The sequence below is a fragment of the Bos taurus genome, chromosome 2 (genome assembly GCF_002263795.3).
Source record: "Bos taurus isolate L1 Dominette 01449 registration number 42190680 breed Hereford chromosome 2, ARS-UCD2.0, whole genome shotgun sequence".
In the NCBI taxonomy this organism is placed as follows: Eukaryota; Metazoa; Chordata; class Mammalia; order Artiodactyla; family Bovidae; genus Bos; species Bos taurus.
In genome coordinates this window covers 125,527,054-125,545,423 of record NC_037329.1, presented here as the reverse complement: position 1 = coordinate 125,545,423, position 18,370 = coordinate 125,527,054, and the positions used below count along the sequence as shown (strand labels likewise).

General features: G+C 42.3%; 1 protein-coding gene and 1 non-coding gene across 2 annotated transcripts; both read left to right on the top strand.

The window, feature by feature from the left end:
* The first annotated feature begins 304 nt into the window (after window positions 1-304).
* On the top strand, window positions 305-18,341 carry PPP1R8 (protein phosphatase 1 regulatory subunit 8). The gene is given in 7 exon segments (NM_174582.2): window positions 305-369; window positions 2,296-2,356; window positions 7,415-7,568; window positions 8,947-9,167; window positions 10,702-10,846; window positions 15,603-15,667; window positions 16,898-18,341. Coding segments are annotated over 7 exon segments (1,056 nt in total). The 5' UTR covers window positions 305-313; the 3' UTR covers window positions 17,252-18,341.
* On the top strand, window positions 3,886-4,051 carry LOC112443661 (small Cajal body-specific RNA 1). The gene has a single exon (XR_003032070.1). It is a non-coding gene; the product is annotated as a small Cajal body-specific RNA 1 (non-coding RNA).
* Window positions 18,342-18,370: the final 29 nt, after the last annotated feature.

Here is an 18,370-nt window from a genome sequence, read left to right as displayed (position 1 = left end):
ACCCCTCCCTACGAGCCCATTTTCCTCAGACAACTGCCGGCCGAGAGAAGCCCTGGCCTCCGGGGAAGGTCAACTCTCTCAAACCCTGAAAAACACCTCTAAACGGGATCCCAGTGTCCACCGCTACTACAGCGCCCTGTGCGTCGGTGCGTGCGTGCGTGCGTGCGTGGGTGTGTGTGTGCGTGCGTGGGTGTGTGTGTGCGCGCGCGCGCGCGCAGACGCACAGGTCGCTGGGAAGCCGCCTCTCCCCCCTCTGGGTCTTCCAGTTTCCCAGCGTGCTTCGGGCCCGCCAAATGGGAGGGGGAGACGCAAGATGGCGGCAGCCGCGAACTCCGGCTCCAGCCTCCCGCTGTTCGACTGCCCGACCTGGTGAGTGGCGGGGCGACCAGCGCTGGAGTGGCCAGGCCTGCGCTGGCCTGTGCCGGCCGGGCGGCTGATTTCTCGCAGCGAGCCGAACGGCCCAAACATCTTAGGACTGACAGAGGGAGAAGTGTCCGTCGGGCCGGGCGGCGTGTGGAGGAACCTGGAGCTTGGAGCCCGGGCCCAGAAACCGAGGAAACCCAGAGTTGGGGGCTCTGAGGCGCTGGCTTAGGCAGCCCCTCGGGAAGTCAGCCGGCTGCCGGGGCGCTTCGGGGCCTTGGTCTCGAACTTACCCCAACTCCTGACTGAGTGCCTGGTGCTCTTGTGGAGCCCGGTACCTGCCCCCCGCTTTCTGTCCCGAGCGCGCGCGAGCTAGCTTCCTGGCCCCGATCCCCTTTCAGAGCCTCGCATCCCGCGGTTGTTACTGCAGCCTGGTGCGGCCCTTGCCTGTCTCTCGCTGACTGGGAGCTCCCTGAGGGCAGGAACAGCTCTGACCTACTCCTGTGCTCTTAGCCACCAGCGCGAAGTCGGGCACCAGAGGGCATCCTTGCTTGTTAGGATGAACCCCTTTCCTCCCTTCTCAAGTTCTTGGGAATAATGGAATAATTTTAGTCTTTGAGTGGAGTACACGATTAATTATATAAATTGCCCGGTAAGGCGACCCATCGGAGTTAGAGCTGTGTCTGCTCGTCACAGTGTATTGTTTGTGTGTGTTACTCTCTGGCTCCGTTATATTGAATCCCTCAAGGGCTGCCTAATGTATCTGTAGAGTCACAGTTCCTAGGCCTGAGCCAGACACATAGTAGGAGTTCAGAAAGCATATTTTGGATGTAACTTGGCTTTCCCTGGTTTCCAGACAAAATGGGCTTTTGTCCAATGCACTGTCCTCCCAGCAACCACCATATAGGAGTTGGGTCAGGCTTGTGAGATGACTATGTTGTATCTTCAGCTAGATGTAAATGGATGCATTTGTGTTTGTGTGTGTGTGCACGCAACGCGTGCGTAGATGTTGGGACTCTGGTAAGATTGTTCTTCAAACTTCAGAGGAGCAAACACAGGAAACAAGTGAATGTGTAGCTATTTTCTGGGTCCCTCTGCACTTCCGTAACAGAGTTGCTCCAGTCTGCAAATTGTGTCCATTTCGGTTCCTTGCCACATTGATTTCAGAATATTTACTTAGGTCTTCTAACTATAAGTTTACTGGGCCAGGATAGTAAATTTATAGTTAGAAGAGACTGTATAAGATCACTTATCATTTCTTTAACGTCTGGTGTGCACCAGACATTGTGTTAGGTGCTTTGACATATATTTGTCTCCCTTGGATGGTATGATTATAGGAGTATAGAGAAAAGTTCCCTTATACATGCCACTGTAGAATGACCTGTTCAAAGTTAACAAATATCTCTTGTATTTATTGGTACCTGGTTTCATGGCATAGTTTTGGATTGCCCTAACTGCCTAAATTACATATCTGGTTTGACCTCAGTTCAGGACAATACCCTCTGTTTCTTCTGTGATGAGTCTACCTTGATCAGCCCCAGACACCAACTGATTTATTCTACCGTTGTATGGTAATTATTGGTAGTGGCAAATCTTAGGCTCAAACTCAAAGTGACCAGACAACTCCGACTATAGTACTTGAATTCTCTGTGCTGCTTTCTCTCCAAGGTAGATAATTCAGTGTTAAAATACAGGTTTCTTTGGTGCTGCTCTAAATACAGATCCCCTGAAATATGTTTTAGAGCAGTTGAATCACTGGGGAGGTAAGTGTCAAATGCAGAAAGGAGCTATAATAACAGTAAAGTAGATGACATTTCTGCTTGAACATGAACTAATTATAGGCTGGTAAGAGAGCTCCAGTGTTGAATGGGATAATGATTGTAAATGGCATTTACAAACTCACCCTGAAAATATTTTTTCACTGTTACTTTTCAGGGCAGGTAAACCCCCTCCTGGTTTACATCTGGATGTAGTCAAAGGAGACAAGCTAATTGAGGTATGGAAATACACGTCTTCCCTTTTTTCCCCACCACACTAAAGATTCTTGCCAGTGACTCACTTTTCCACCCCCTCTCCTGTGCTTTGTTTTCCAGCAATGCTACTTTTGTTCATCCTGATTTTTTTTCTATTAAAAGCACATAGTGATAAAACACATGCCAATGTGTATCTCCACAGATACTCAGTTTTTTTGTGACTTCTCTTACCTTCCAAATGAAGGGTTTTAATAGATCATGGGCCTGTAGGCCTCAGTGAAACTGGATGCCCTATAACTTGGTAAATTCCTTCTCTCTGAGTATGTGGAATTGTGTGGAAGGTGCAAGATCTGCAATAATTAAAGAAAGTGAATTATATAGATTGAATTCAGCTTTTAAATTGCTTTTATGACATTCAAGCTAGAAGATAATAAACTAAGACACATGTTCAAAAAAGAGAATGGAAATGGTGATGAAATTCATTCATTCATTTAAACATTTACTGAGTGCTTATTATGTGCCAGTCTTTGTGCTCGGCATAGGGAATACAGCAGTGAACAAAATGAACATGGTTCCTGTTTTCAAAGAAATCATCTGGTGGGAAAGACAGAACCAAACAAAAATTTACATGATTATAATCAAAGTAAGTACTATAAAGAACAACTGTAGCAGAATTCTAGCTTTTCTCCAAGTTTCTAGAATGAAAACCACATAGAACTGCAAGAGAACACGAGTTTTGTTTAGCTATTAGGTTGTGTGGATTTTTTTTTAAATTCTTTTGTTGCCATTTATTTACCAAGAAATGGGGATTAAGCCCACTGTGGCCATCCAGTTGTGAGTCTCCATGTCTTCAACCAATTTTAGGTTTGCTTGCTCAGATAACGTTTTAAGTTCAAGGCCCTATTGTTGAGTGCAGTTATTTTTCTTTGGTGTATATAGTAAAAACATTGCACTCCGTAATGAAAACTGTCTGTGAGATCTCCTGAAGGCTGTTGTATAAATACATTGTTTTCACCTTCAGGATGTTGTAGTGATACATGTATTTTGCAAAACATTAAGGCAGAAGTTGTGATGAATTCATCAAGCCCTTAGCCAGTCAGTTAGAACCACTTTGTCTTGGGTTCTTCTGTCTTAAAGGTTACAAAATATCAGGATTATTCAAGGGAATAATTTAGCTAAAATGTCTTCTTTTTTTTTTTTTAAACTATAAACTGTTCCACACATATAAAATGTTGCTGAATAGACATACAGAAATCTATTTTTTTAACCAGAATATAATAAATCTTTAATTTGAAATAGGGAGAAACAGTAAGGAGCCTAGCTTTAAGGATAATATCATAATTCTTTTGAGAAATAATATATATTTTCAAAGCACTCTCAACTTGTCAAACATCCCTCTGATTACTGGTTTCCATTAACTGGTAATGTTGTCTTTCAGTGCTCTTAGGTATGCTGAGTTGCCACAAAGGTGTCATGTTACAATCCATAGGCATCACTGTGTTGTTTCTGAGAGAAATAGACTCCAAATCTGCTTATTATTTAAGGATTTAGGCAGCACTTGATACTAACCGAGCTATCTATGTCCAAGCCTTATGTCAGAGGCCTGTGATGTGTTGTGATAGCTGGGTTTAAGAAGTGCAATATTAAAACAAAAGCCATGAGTCTTTTAAGCCCAGGGTGTAAAGATACACTCTGAGTTATAACTCAGAGGCACAACTGGATAATGGTATTAGCCATAGCTAGTTAAGCAGTTGCGGTTTAGTGACTACTGAAGGGCCAGTGCATTATTTCATTCACCTGGACAGAAGAAGCAAATTGTCTTAGAATTCACTCATTCTCTTGCTTCTGAGGCATACTGTTTTTTTCCTCTACATTTTCACACTTCTGTAATTGAGATACCTTTAATTGTGAATGTGCATATTTAATTTCGAGGCTTTTTCTCTTTCTTCTCTAAACACCTAAATCTCTGGTATTGACACCTTGTGGTGGTGGTGTTTAGTTGCTAAGTTGTGTCCAACTCTTTTGTGACCCCATGGATTGTAGCCCACCAGGCTCCTGTGTCCTTGGCATTTCACAGGCAAGAATACTGAAGTGGGTTGCCATTTCCTTCTCCAGCGATCTTCCCAACCCAGGGATCAAACTTGTGTCTCCTGCATTGGTATGTGGATTCTTTACCACTGAGCCACCAGGGAAGCTGGGAATCATAGAAAGGTGATCAATTTTGTATTAGAACCCAAGAGCTGGTGGTCTTATGACTGTTTTAAGTCCAGCTTGTGAGTTCTGTGGTTAGCAAATTTAAGTTTGTGAAGACATCATGTATGTGCATATAGGTACGAATGGGAAATGCATCTATGAGATTCAACTTGCATAGATATTACCTAGAGAAAATAACATGTTGACATTTTAGGGCTCTCACAATTCTAAAGCAATATCTTATTTTTAACCCAAGTCTTAATATTTGGGTCTAAGCAGGCATGGGATGATTGTGGGATTGAGCTGTCAGACTGTTGTTAAATCTTGATGCCCCCTAGCACTAGGGGCCTGGAACAAGCTCTCCCAGCAGCAAGTGGGCTCTGCTGGACAGAGTTTCCCAAAGGTGACCCCCATCCCTTTGAGCCTTAATGTATAAGCTGGCAAGTAACTGGGTAAGTGTTTAAAAAAAAATTAAGATTATGACCTATACTACTTGTTCACTCCTTAAATGTTTTTTGCCATATGGTAGATTTTTTGATGCAGGAAGAGTGAAGAAAATATATAGTGGTTATAAAAGCTTAGACTGTGTGAAATCAGACCTGAATTTGTAATCCAGTTTATAAATATCTAGCAGTGTGAACTTGCATATATTAATTAATTTCTTTATGCCTCACTGTTCCTATCTATAAATATAGGAATAATAGTACCTCCTTACCTCACAGAGTGGCTGTAAAGATGAAATGACATAGCATAAAACTCACAGCACAATGTGTGCACTTAAGTACTCAGCAGTTGTTAACTGTTACCAGCATGTGAGGTGCATTTCTGGTTTTGTAAGAACACTGAAGCACAGGAGAATAGCAGCCCACCGTGAGTTCAGTGACATAGCCAGGAACGAAAAATAAGCCTCTTGATTCCTAGCCTGGTACCATCCTAATTTGACTGTACTTCCTTGCTCAGCTTTGTGCTGTCTTCTCTCAGGGATTTTAGAAGGAGCATAGTGTGAAATGTGAACTAGAGCTTAGTGAGACATTCTGTTTAAAGAAAAAAAAACAGGGAATTCCCTGGCATTCCTGGTTAGGGATCGGCGCTTTTACTGCCAAGGGCACAGGTTCAGTCACTGGTCTGGGAACTAAGATCCTACAAGCCACGTGGTGCAGATAAAAATAAAAACTGTAAAGGAACAACATAATATATATGAATGAGGGTTATTTTTCAAAGGCTCAAATTGTAGACCTTAAGAACTGAATGAAATGTTAGCAAAAATTTAACCTACGGTCCTTCATCTGTGACAGCCCAGTCCACAACCAGTATGTTGGAAAAGCTTTACTGATCTAGGATTAAAAGAAAAAGACAGTGTAGTGAGTTTTTCATAAAGCTAAATTCAACTCAAAGAGTGACCCTTTATCCTTTTCCTCCCTGCTTTTTTGTTAAAATGACCTTTCTTTTATAAAATGATTGGTGACAATTTTAAAAGAAAGTTCTTTTTTGGCAAAATAAAAGTTAACAGTGCTACGTCAGCCCCTGCAATTTTTAAAATAACAGTTTGCTGCTCTGCAAAATCCTCTTTTCTGCTATTATATTGAGACATTATATAGTTCTATTTTTTCCAGTTCCACAGGAGTGGTTAGAAACATTTTGGAGTTCTTCTCAGAATTATTTCAGACCCATGGCACTGTTGTTTAGAATATTAGCGTTGCAAGTTATTCATACCTGAATTTAAATCCCACATCTGCTAGTTAACCAGCCTGACTGCCTTGAATGACTAGATTCATCTCTCTGAATTTATTTTCTTATGTTTAATAATAAAGGTGATAAGCTTCCCTGGTGGCTCAGACGGTAAAGAATCTGCCTGCAATGCAGGAGACCCCAGTTCGATCCCTGGGTCGGGAAGATTCCCTGGAGCAGGTAATGGCAACCCACTCCAGTATTCTTGCCTGGAGAATTCCATGGACAGAGGAGCCTGACGGGTTACAGTCCATGGGGTTGCAAAGAGTCGGACACAACTGAGCAACTAACATTTTGACTTTCTATAATAAATGTGATACTTAGTTCACAGACTTGTTTTGAGGATTAGATGAGATAATGCTTAAAATGCCTAGCAAAAAATAGCCCTTCAATAAATGTAAATCTGTACAATCCAGTTTCCGTAGTGTTGTGGTTATCACGTTCGCCTCACAATAAATGTAAATCTGTACATTCTCTTCCCTCAAACCTGGAAAATCTTTGCCCTATGAAGTCATACCATATTTGGACAAAGCAAGTACTCATTTAGAGTTAACTCTGAGTAATGCTTTTTTGTGCCAAAATGAAATGGGGCCATAAAGGTAGATCTAGAGGCTCATACAGTGATGATATCTAATGTAATTCTGATTTCAAGGGGGTTCCAAAAATATTTTGGGGCTCTGGCAGCATGATTAGAATATAGGTAAGTGTTTATACCTCCCTTCCTTTGCAAACCAGTTGATAATCTTCATTTGAATATGTATTTTTCTGAAAAGAGGTCTTATTCCTTTATAGGCATGCCTTATGTTTTTATTTCCTGCTCAACCTAAAGTTAAGTGAAATCTTAAATTTACAATGAAAAGAAGACAACCTCTCTTGCAGGCCATTTACATCTAATAGGATTAGGGAAAGTTCTTTTCATATCGGCACTCAATATTTGACCACTATATTTGGGGATAATCATTGCCAACCCCCAAAAATGTTAGTAAATTTTTCTGAGCTCTTTATCTTGAAGAATAATAGGAAATATATATACATATACATACATATATATATATTTTTACTTTGACAAGGAATTTTATGTTAATATGCTCTACTTTTATTGGAAGACTTTGCTAAACCCTGTTGAAACCAGCTTTAAGTAGTATTTTATATTTATTTAGAAACTGATTATCGATGAGAAGAAGTATTACTTATTTGGGCGAAACCCTGATTTGTGCGACTTCACAATTGACCACCAGTCTTGCTCTCGGGTCCATGCTGCCTTGGTCTACCACAAGCATCTGAAGAGAGTTTTCCTTATAGATCTCAACAGTAGTAAGTAACTCATATCCCATCCCATTTTACACATTCCCTTTTGGGCAGTGTGGAGATGCTCTTTGGGTTCTTCAGATTTGAAATTGTGTTTTATTGTTCATCAAAGAAGTTTATGTTTGGTTTTTGAATAAGTCCTTCTCCATTCCTGTGGTATTTCCTATTTTACTGAAGTAATTGATGAGTGGAGAGAGAAGAAGATTTTAGGGAGTACTTTCCTGAAGAGACTAATAGGTATAGAGAGAACAAAAAAACACCTAGGAACTAGGGAATGTGTTTATAGGCCCCTGTGAGATTGTGATCCAGTTTAAGCAGAAGCTGTGGTTAGCTCCATTAATGTAGCAGAGTTGTGGGTACAGGACATTAAAAAAAATCCTTATTTTGAGCAAGTTCATTTTTTATAATAGGTTCTTGATCTCAGCTACATTTTGCTTTGACTATTACTACTAATATCAATTTTAATTCTCTGAGCACACCCTAACTATAAGATTTTCAAGTTTGTCAGAGATAATCTCAGAAATGCAATTGAAACTTGATTACATGAGGCCTTGAAGTTTGTTCATTTTCACCTGTGTATAATTAATTGCAGCATGGAACGTAAAGGATCTCCTTCCTGGGTTGATTGTGTTTTACTCCTTTTCCCCCTCCCCATACACATGCACACATTACCCCAGTATGGTTATGATGGTTTTTGGAGAGCCTTGTCTCATAAGTTCAGTTCAGTTCAGTCGCTCAGTCGTGTCCAACTCTTTGCGACCCCATGAATCGCAGCACGCCAGGCCTCCCTGTCCATCATCAACTCCCGGAGTTCACTCAGACTCACTTACTTGAAAATTTATGTCATCTTTTTTCTCCATTTCATAATATGCAGAATGTAGACATGGAAAAATATCCAGACTCTCCAGTAGGATTTTTGGCCTACCTTGCCATTGGTATTGCACGTGTTTCAGCCAGCCTCAGTTCTTATCCTGGGGAATCCCCAAGTATGACTGCTACCAGTCCAGCAGTTCCTGTATTCCTTAGGCTTGGGGCTGGAGAGGTCAGACTGCAGCAGTTCCTGTCCTCCTCCTTGTGGGGAATGGCTTTTGCTGGGTTGGAGCCTTTCCTGCTGGACCCAGAATGGAGTCAGTCTGGCAGCAGAGAAACTTGTTATGTGGGGTAACAGCAGCTCTGTAGATGTGTAAGAAATCCACTGTAGTGATAAAGGATTCAGTGAAGGAGTTTCCTTTTCAGTGTGACTCATGACAAGGGATGCAAAGTAGACCCAATGCCATTTCTGTTTTAAAAAGCAAAACTGATGTGCTGGCAGAAGCTTCTCTTCTGCAACTCAGGTTTGTTTTTTTCTTTTCCTCTCTTACGTTTCTGATTTGGTTATTCCCAGCACACGGCACTTTCTTGGGTCACATTCGGTTGGAGCCTCACAAGCCTCAGCAAATTCCCATCGACTCCACGGTCTCATTTGGTGCATCCACACGGGCATACACTCTCCGTGAGAAGCCTCAGACATTGCCATCAGCTGTGAAAGGAGATGAGAAGATGGGTGGAGAGGATGATGAACTCAAGGGCTTACTGGGGCTTCCCGAGGAGGAGACAGAACTTGATGTAATTCTATTGTCTGTGTCATTGTTACGTCTTGGAGACTCTGGTTTTTGCAGTATGTAGCTGTTCTGTGTAGCTTGAAATCCAGTGACTTAGCAGCTGGAGGTTTTCTTGAAAAGAGTGATAAGCCTTTGCCACTTTGCCAGTGTGGTGTGGCCCTTGGAAATCTGCATTGTGTGGGTTTGGTTAAATATATCCAGGGCTGACTAACCAGTAGACCCTTATGGTTGTCTTGGGCACCTTTGCTGCATGTTAGAAGCCAGGCTGGGAGTTACATTTCTTAAGAGCTATACTATCCAATGCAGTAGCCACTAACCACATTCCAAGTACTCAAGAGTCACATGTAGCTAGTGACTAACCATACTAAATAGCTCTGATAGAAAACATTTCTATCATCCAGAAAGTTTGTTTGAACAGCACTGGCTTACAGAGATTGAAGCTTTCATTCATTTATGTAGCTTTTTTGGATACCATCCAGTCAGCCCAAGAATCTTCTGAGTAGAACTAGACTGCTTTTGCTCTGGACCTGGCTGCCCTGAATTGTACAAGATTTGACTTTGATGTGTTAAGGTTTTCCTTGTCTAGAGTTGACCCCAGTAGTTGGTGGTGTAGCTTTTGTCTTCACATGCCTGTCACTGTATTGGTGTGACTGGTCTATCCAGGTAGATCAAATGCCTGCCTGTCCGTAACCACCCACACACATTTACTCTTCTTGTATACAGAGGCAGTTTCCCAAATCTTAGGAAGAAAAAAGCACAGTAGAAATCTTACAACTCAGAAGTTACTTGGTTGTAAATAAGTAGCCTTATGGCCAGGGGCCTGGCTGGCAGTCCCTCTTGCCCATTCTTTTCCAGGCTGCTTCCATGCCTCCTCCTGTATCTCTAGGTCTTGTTCTCAAGACATTTGGGATGTCTCAAACTGCAGCGCAGATTGAAATAAGTCCAAGGGATTGAAAAGAGGCAGGCAGCAGTGCTGAGGCCAGGTTAATCACTGAGATGGATGGATAGTTATGAATAGAAATGGGGCCAGACAGGGATGGGGAGTGACAAAATATTAATGCCAAATATTCAGTGCACTGGCAGCATCCTAGCTAGTTTTAAAGGAGAGAGCTACTGGGAAAGAAACTGTCAGTTTTTCTTTCTCATCTGTTTTGTTACTTAAAACAGTTCTTGAATTTCTTCCCAGTCGCATTCTTTTAATTCTCAGCATGAAGACACGAAAACCTTCTTCAAAAAACCCCTAAACCTCAATTCAAGGGTTTTTGCACAGATGACTTGTTTTCAGCTCAAGGTCCTTTATCCCCTTTTGAATATCACTGCCTCACTGGTCACTGAAGATGTTCCACATTCTGTCAAATGAGTCTTGCTGGTATTAGCTATTTAGGGACAGTAATCTTTTCTGGATGCAAAAGAGAATTTCATCTATGTGAAGAGGTCAAGGTTAGCTCCTAATCCCTTCCTGCTCTTTGTTTGTTAATATTCTCCTTCAAATTCCTTGTGTACTCATTCCTGTCTTTCCTGTGTGAACTCTGGCCCAGAACCTGACAGAATTCAACACTGCCCACAACAAGCGGATTTCCACTCTCACCATTGAGGAGGGGAATCTGGACATTCAGAGACCAAAGAGGAAGAGGAAGAACTCACGGGTGACCTTTAGTGAGGATGATGAGATCATCAACCCAGGTGAGATGTCTTCCTGGTTTTTTCTGATGAAAAGGCTGTGATCCTAGAGAGTAGTTTACACAACCTGTAGGTCAGTTGTTTCTCAACAAGGTTTAGAATAACAGGTGCTATATTCAGGGGAGATATTTTTGTACAGTACAGGCATACTTTGGAGATATTGTGGGTTTGGTTCAAGAATTTCAGTAAAGCAAGTCACACACGGTTTCTGATTTCCCAGGACATGTGAAAGTTATGTTTACACTACGCTGTAGTCTGTTAAGTGTGTGGTAGCATCACGTCTAAAAAGACAATGTACATACCTTAATTAAAAAAAATACTTTGTTATTAAAAAACACCAGCCATCATCTGAACCTTCAGCAAGTTGTAATCTTTTTACAATAGTGACAAGGATCACTGGTCGTAGATCACTGTAGGGAAGTCGCTCAGTCGTGTCCGACTCTTCGCAACCCCGTGGACTGCAGCCTACCAGGCTCCTCCATCCATGGGATTTTCCAGGCAAGAGTACTGGAGTGGGGTGCCATCGCCTTCTCCGACTATAACAACTGTAATAATAATGGAAAAGTTTGAAACATGTGAGAATTACCAAAATGTAACACAGAGCTAGGAAGTGAGTGAATGCTGTTGGGAAAATTGCACTGAAATACTTACTCGATGCAGGATTCCTTCAAATTTATCGATATAAAAAACTCAGTGTCTGTGAAGTACAGTAAAACAAACTATGCTTTTTCATTGATGGAGTGCCCTGAACACTCAAGCATTATCCAGTTGCAGTGTGAAATAAGTAGCTAGAGCAAGGCCCCATACAATTCAGTATATAGAGCATGGCTGTAGTTCTCCTTTGCTGATGCAGTATCATAGCAGAGTTTAAGTATAGGTTAGAGCAGACACTGTTGTCTTCCTGGGGATCTGTGTATGACTGATAACTCTTAAAATTGGACAACTTACTGCCACTATTAACTGCACGGAAGACTTGCCTTTTTAAGGCTATAACTTCTACTAAAATACTAAATGTGTTTTGTAGTCTTAAGGGAGAAGGAGACTCCCAGCTATAGACAGTGGTCCCTGAATGCTGGGAAATGTGCATGAAGGAGAGCATATTGGGGGGAGGCACCCTGAGGGTGGGTGTTTGCAAGGCTGACCTTCAGGAGGAAGGAGTGGGTGAAACCAGAGCCTGTGAGTAGCAAGTATTTGGCTTGGCATTAAAAGCAACAACAAATCCTTATATTTAGAAGAAGAATTAAAAGAATTCCTGTGAAAGATTGGAGCATTCATTCTAGTGACTTTTGTTCACTTTCTGATGATGTGTGAAGTGGAATGAATAACTTGTCAAAGTAGTGAATGCCCAAGGGAAATGGCCAGTCAGGAGCTGAATGACTGATCTAGAAAGTTTATTTCTGGATGCCAGATAAGAGTTTCTAGGGGTTGGACTTAGAAGTCTGTAGTTTTAATAAGCTCTTATTTGTACTGATAAACAGCCTACAGTATGGGAATGACTGAACTAGATAATTCATTAAGTCTTGAAGACCTGGGGTCTGATATGTTCTGTTTTTTCTCTTGAAAATTATTGTGGAACTTCTCTGGTGGTCCAGTGGTTAAGACTCTCTGCTCCTAATGCAGGGGGCATGGGTTCAGTATCTGGTCAGGAAACTAAGATCTCACATGCCACATGGTGCAGCTAAAAAGAAAAAGAAGAAAGTTATTGTCCTGGAACTTTATGAAGGCAGTATGTTCAGGGAGAGTGTGGCAGAGTGTTTAAGAGCGTGGGCTCAGATCAGAGGGCCTGGGTATGAAATTCACATCTCTGCTTGGTAGCTCTGTGACCCTCTGGCCAGGTGACATATCAGAGTTCTGGCCCCACAGGATTGATGGGGAGATTAAATGATTAAGTGAAAATACCTCAGATATGTGCTCGGCACTCAGTTCAGGTCAGTCACTCAGTCGTGTCTGACTCTTTGCGATCCCATGGACTGCAGCACACCAGGCTTTCCTGTCCGTTACCAACTCCCAGAGATTGCTCAGACTTAGGTCCATCGAGTTGATGATGCCATCCAACCATCTCATCCTCTGGCATCCCCTTCTCCTCCTGCCTTCAATCTTTCCCAGCATCAGGATCTTTTCCAATGAGTCAGTTCTTCACATCAGGTGGCTGAAGTATTGGAGCTTCGGCTTCAGCATCAGTCCTTCCAGTGAATATTCAGGACTGATTTCCTTTAGGATGGACTGGTTTGATCTTGCACTCCAAGGGACTCTCAAGAGTCTTCTCCAACACCACAGTTCAAAAGCATCAATTCTTTGGCGCTCAGCTTTCTTTATAGTCCAACTCTCACATCCATACATGACTACTGGAAAAACCATAGCTTTGTCTTTTGTTGGTAAAGTAAATGTCTCTCCTTTTTAATATGCTCTCTAGGTTTGTCATAGCTTTTCTTCCAAGGAGCAAGTGTCTTTTAATTTCATGGCTGCAGTCACCATCTGCAGTGATTTTTGGAGCCCAGGAAAATAAAGTCTGTCACTGTTTCCATTGTTTCCCCATCTATTTGCCATAAAGTTATGGGACTGGATGCCATGATCTTCCTTTTTTGAATGTAGAGTTTTAAATCCAGCTTTTTCACTCTCCTCTTTCACTCTCATCAAGAGGCTGTTCCTCTTTGCTTTCTTCCATAAGGTGGTGTCATCTGCACATCTGAGGTTATTGATATTTCTCCCAGCAATCTTGATTCCAGCTTGTGCTTCATCCAGGCACTCAGTAGCTCTTGATAAATGTTAGCCATTATCCCAGTCATCATCTGCCAGCCCTTTTGCATTTACCTGTGCAGACTTTCCTATACCAGAAGTAGACCTGGCAAGGAACTTCTTGGTAGATCTTCCAGGAGCAGAGATTTCCTGCAGTGGATAGACTCCCTCTTCAGGAGTCGAATAGCTCGAGAATGAGGAAAGGGTGAGAGGACTGAACACTGTTCAGCCAGCACAGGACAGGGTCTCCTCGATGGCCTCGTCCTCACTTCCACAGGCCTGTTGTGTTCGTGGGGCACATACCCTGTTAGCCATGCCTCTTGGGCTCCAGTTGCTCTTGCATTTCATTTAGCTTTCCTGAAGGGCTGATTGGAACAGGGCTCCTATGGTAATGAGAGAAAATAAGGGTGCCTTTTTTTTAGAGACCTTGTCTCCTTCCTGATGAGCCTGGGTACCTTTTCCTCTTTCTTTTTCCGTATAGAAGCTGTTCATTCGTTTGTTCATTGAACAACAATTGTTTGTGTACGTAATTCCAGGATATATTCTTTAGAGGCATCCTAATATGTGAAAAGCCAAACTTAAATAAACCAGGGGCTCTTCAGTTAAATAAGGAATACTTTATATCCCAAAGGGACTCACAGGAGTGTTTCTTTAAATAGCAAACACCTTCAATGCATTAAAATAAGGTGTACAATGTCTGCTAGAGAAACAACTCCTTTCCTACCACTGTATTAAGATAAAAGGGCCAGGGAGTTGTTTTTTCTAGTAATGATAGTAAGTCTGTGCTTGCCTGTTTCCCCACACTTCGTCTTAAGTGAGGAAGCTGTTCATTCTAGGTCATCCAACCCAGTGTCCCGTCTGTGCTCCAAGATCACTACTTTCATACTTCTCTTGAAGCACCTCCATTGTATTGTGACCCATCTGGCTTTACAGCTGTGAGCTCCTTAAAGACAGGACCGTGTTTTGCTCTTTATTTCCCTGCCTTCTGTCTAATAAATGAGAGACTGATTGCAAGCATGTTACCTGACCTTAGTGCTTTCTTCTGGCAGAGCGAATGAATGAAGCTAGAAGCTTTGTAGGGTGCAGTAGTGTGTGTGTAAGCTGTGAAAAGCTCTTCCGCCCTGCCGGGGCAGGGGCTTCAGATCTTTTAGTGAATCTTCCTTGTACAGACATGCATTGGAGATATTATGGGTTCCGTTCCAGACCACTTCAAAAAAGCAAATGTCAAAGCAAGTCACGCAGATTTGTTTGGTTTGCCAGTGCATATGTAAGTTACATTTACAAGTGTACAATAGCATTATGTCTAAAAAGTAGCATTATATCTAAAAAAAAAAAACCATGTCCTTGTTTCTTTACAATGCTTTAAATACTTTATTGCTAAAAAATGCAAACTATCATCTGACAATGCAGGGTTGCCACCAACCTTCAATTTAAAAAAAAAAAACCCTGCAATATCTGCAAAGCACAGTAAAGTGAGACACAGTACAGCGAGGTATGCCTGTGTACAGGTGTTCAGCTCGAAAGGCAAAGTTAAGTTGGAAACCCTGAGTGTGAATCCTTATTTTGTTTTTCGCTTATGAGCAGGTGTTAGCAAAGTACGTGGTGTGTGACCTCTTCAGGTGTCCCTCTTTTATTACTAACATGAGATTGATGATGTCTGCTTTTTTTTTTAATCTCCCCTCAGAAGAGGGAAGTATGTGGAATGGGAAAGTGGTCTAGAGCACAGGCCTGTTTCTGGCTGCTGAGATTTATATCCTGGCTCCTCTCCGGCGAGGTGACTGGGCCTGTCATTTTCCTCCTCCAAGCCTGAGATTGTTTTCTCATCTGTTATATGCTTACTCTAGTGGTACTTAGCTCATAGGGTTGTTGTGAGGATTGAACACATACCCAGCAAACACTTGAAGTGTTGGCTGTATTTTACTGTTTTAATATGAGTTATTGTGATGACTGTTGACACTGAGCCGTGTGACGTTAATCCTCCCGGTTGATTACTGAATTAACCTGCCCTCATGTCTTTTTGCAGAGGATGTGGATCCCTCGGTTGGTCGCTTTCGGAACATGGTGCAGACTGCAGTGGTCCCAGTCAAGGTAGGAAGCATGTTTGAAATGTTTTATCGTCTGGGTTAAAAACCCACTCTTCCATGTGTAGGCTTAATTTTAAAACACGTTCTTTGCTCCTTTCTTGTTTTTCATACTGTGGGAATACTTTTACCCCATCTGTGTGTCGGGATCCTGGAGTGCCATAGAGAAACTACAGGTGACGAGCCAGCTTAATGCTGCATGTAAATTATGATGTGATGCAAGTCTGTAAATTTACCTCTCAGTGGGGTAGGGTGCAGAGAGACCCACCTTTCTTTAGCCTTCCCTTCTTAACTCAGAGTACACTGTTAGGCAAAGAGGAGGCATAGTTGCCTTCTGCATGGCATCTCTGGCTTTTGCCATGGCTTTATTTTGTGAACAAGAATGACACAGATAGGAAAGCCAGCTCACGTTGGGTTAGGTTTAAAGATAGCTCTATTGAAGAACCAAGAAGTGGAAGCTACAGAGATGTTCTGAGTGCTCAACACACGGAGAACTACCTGACATCCAGGGCTCCAAAAGGGAACAATGGCCCCTGGAAGCAGATCCCTGTTGGCAGAGGTGTTCAAATGGTGATTGGAAGATGCTGGTCAGAGCTGCTAGAGAGAGTTGGTTTTTTTTCTAATCTTCAGAATATATTAGATCAAGAAATGAGTCAAGTTTCTGGTTAGTCTTTGTTTCAGGAAGATCTTTCGTTGAACTTTAGTGCAATGTGAAAAACTACAAGATGAAATTTTTTCATACAACTCCATACAATTTGTGCCACATTTCCCCTTGAGCACCTTTCTCTTCTTTCTTCTTCCTTTGGAATTTTCTGCTGTCTATTTCCCCCCAGAAAATAAAAATTAGAATACTTGCAACCATCTGTTAATCACCTTTGTTTCCTAAAAGGGCATTTTAACATCAAAAACAGAGAGAGAAAGAGGCATGACCTTAGGGTAAAAAATAGTCACTTAAACTGGATAAGTCTTACTTTATGAAAAGTTCACATACTGGCCTCATTTTTCTTGGTTTGACATAGGATGGTGAACAGTTTGTGTGGAGCAGTGTTTGGGAGCCACATGTTAGATGACCACTGTAAGGTCTCCTCAGGCCCTGAGATTTGAGGACAGTGAGATGGGTTGTTTGGGAAACAACCGAGTTAGAGGTTCAGGGGCCTGTCCCAGTTTTTCTAGGACTGCAGTAGAAGAACCTAACAGCACTCTTCTGTCTTACCTCTGTCTCCTCTGTAAACCACAGAAGAAGCGGGTGGAGGGCCCTGGCTCCCTGGGCCTGGAGGAATCCGGGAGCAGGCGCATGCAGAACTTTGCCTTCAGTGGAGGACTCTACGGGGGCCTGCCCCCCACGCACAGTGAAGCTGGCTCCCAGCCACACGGCATCCATGGGACAGCACTCATTGGTGGCTTGCCCATGCCATACCCGAACCTTGCTCCTGATGTGGACTTGACCCCTGTTGTGCCATCAGCAGTGAACATGAACCCTGCACCAAACCCTGCCGTCTATAACCCCGAAGCTGTCAACGAACCCAAGAAGAAGAAATACGCAAAAGAGGCGTGGCCGGGCAAGAAGCCCACACCTTCCTTACTGATTTGATATTTTTGGTCATGGAGGAGGGTGGGATTGGGTGGGAATGGGGTGGAAGGGTGATGGGGGGAGCTAATGAACTAGGGAGAAAAACTTTTCATGTGTGCAGTATCGTCTTTCAGAATGTCTCCTGGGGTCCTAACCATGTAATATTAAAACGGGGGGTGAGGTTGAAATATCCCAGAAAGACCTGTCTTCAGAACACTTTCATTGCAGAGAAATGTTTCATATATCCTTTTAAATAGATTGCCCTGGCTTTTCCCCAGGCTTTCCTTTTCTCCTTTTTTCTTTTCTCCCTCTTTCTAGGGTCATTTTTCTTTAAGGTCACGTACCCCAGGGAGAGACTCTAGGCCCTCAGGTTGAATCCAGAGCTGTGGGGGTGACAGAAGCCCCGCCAGCCTTGTGGGTCCAGTAGCCTAATTTATACCTACTATCCCTGCAAGTCCAGGTAGCAGAAGGGTTGCCACGGATTCCAGGTTGCTTAACAAGAGGGTTTAAAATTCTCCAGTTAAGCTAAGATTTAAACTCAAAAGTGTTTTCCTGGGTCAGTGGTTTTGAGGTCCAGCAGTTAGGCTTTTCTCTTTTGTCCTTTCTGTTCGAATGAGAACATTTTGATTTTTCATCTGACCAGTGCCATAGACACAGGTTGATAGTTTTAAACTTACAGTATTGTTTGAACTTTACCTGTTTTTCTTGTCAAATCTGAGTACTTGCAGAAGTTTCTCACTTGATTTCAGGGTACTGTCCTCTACTCTCTAAGGTATTACTTTCCTTTTTGAGTGTGTTATGAAGGCAATTTTTAAAGGATATGACCAGTTAGAGCAATTCTAATTAAAAAGGAAAAGATTTTTACTTTGAAGTAACGGATGTCTCTAAGAGGACATTTTTAGATGATGGTTCGGAGGCTCTTTCCCCCACTCGACCCAGAGCTCCAAGACTAGAAGACCTGGCTAACAAACATAGGAGACGAAGGTAGGACACATTGATAAGAGCTTTGTACAGAGATTTGTACATTTGTGTAATAGGCCTTTTCACGCTTTATGTGTAGCTTTTTACCTGTAACCTTTATTACATTGTAAATTAAATGTAACTTTTGTCATTCTGGTGCAGTTTGTGATTCAGTTGCCA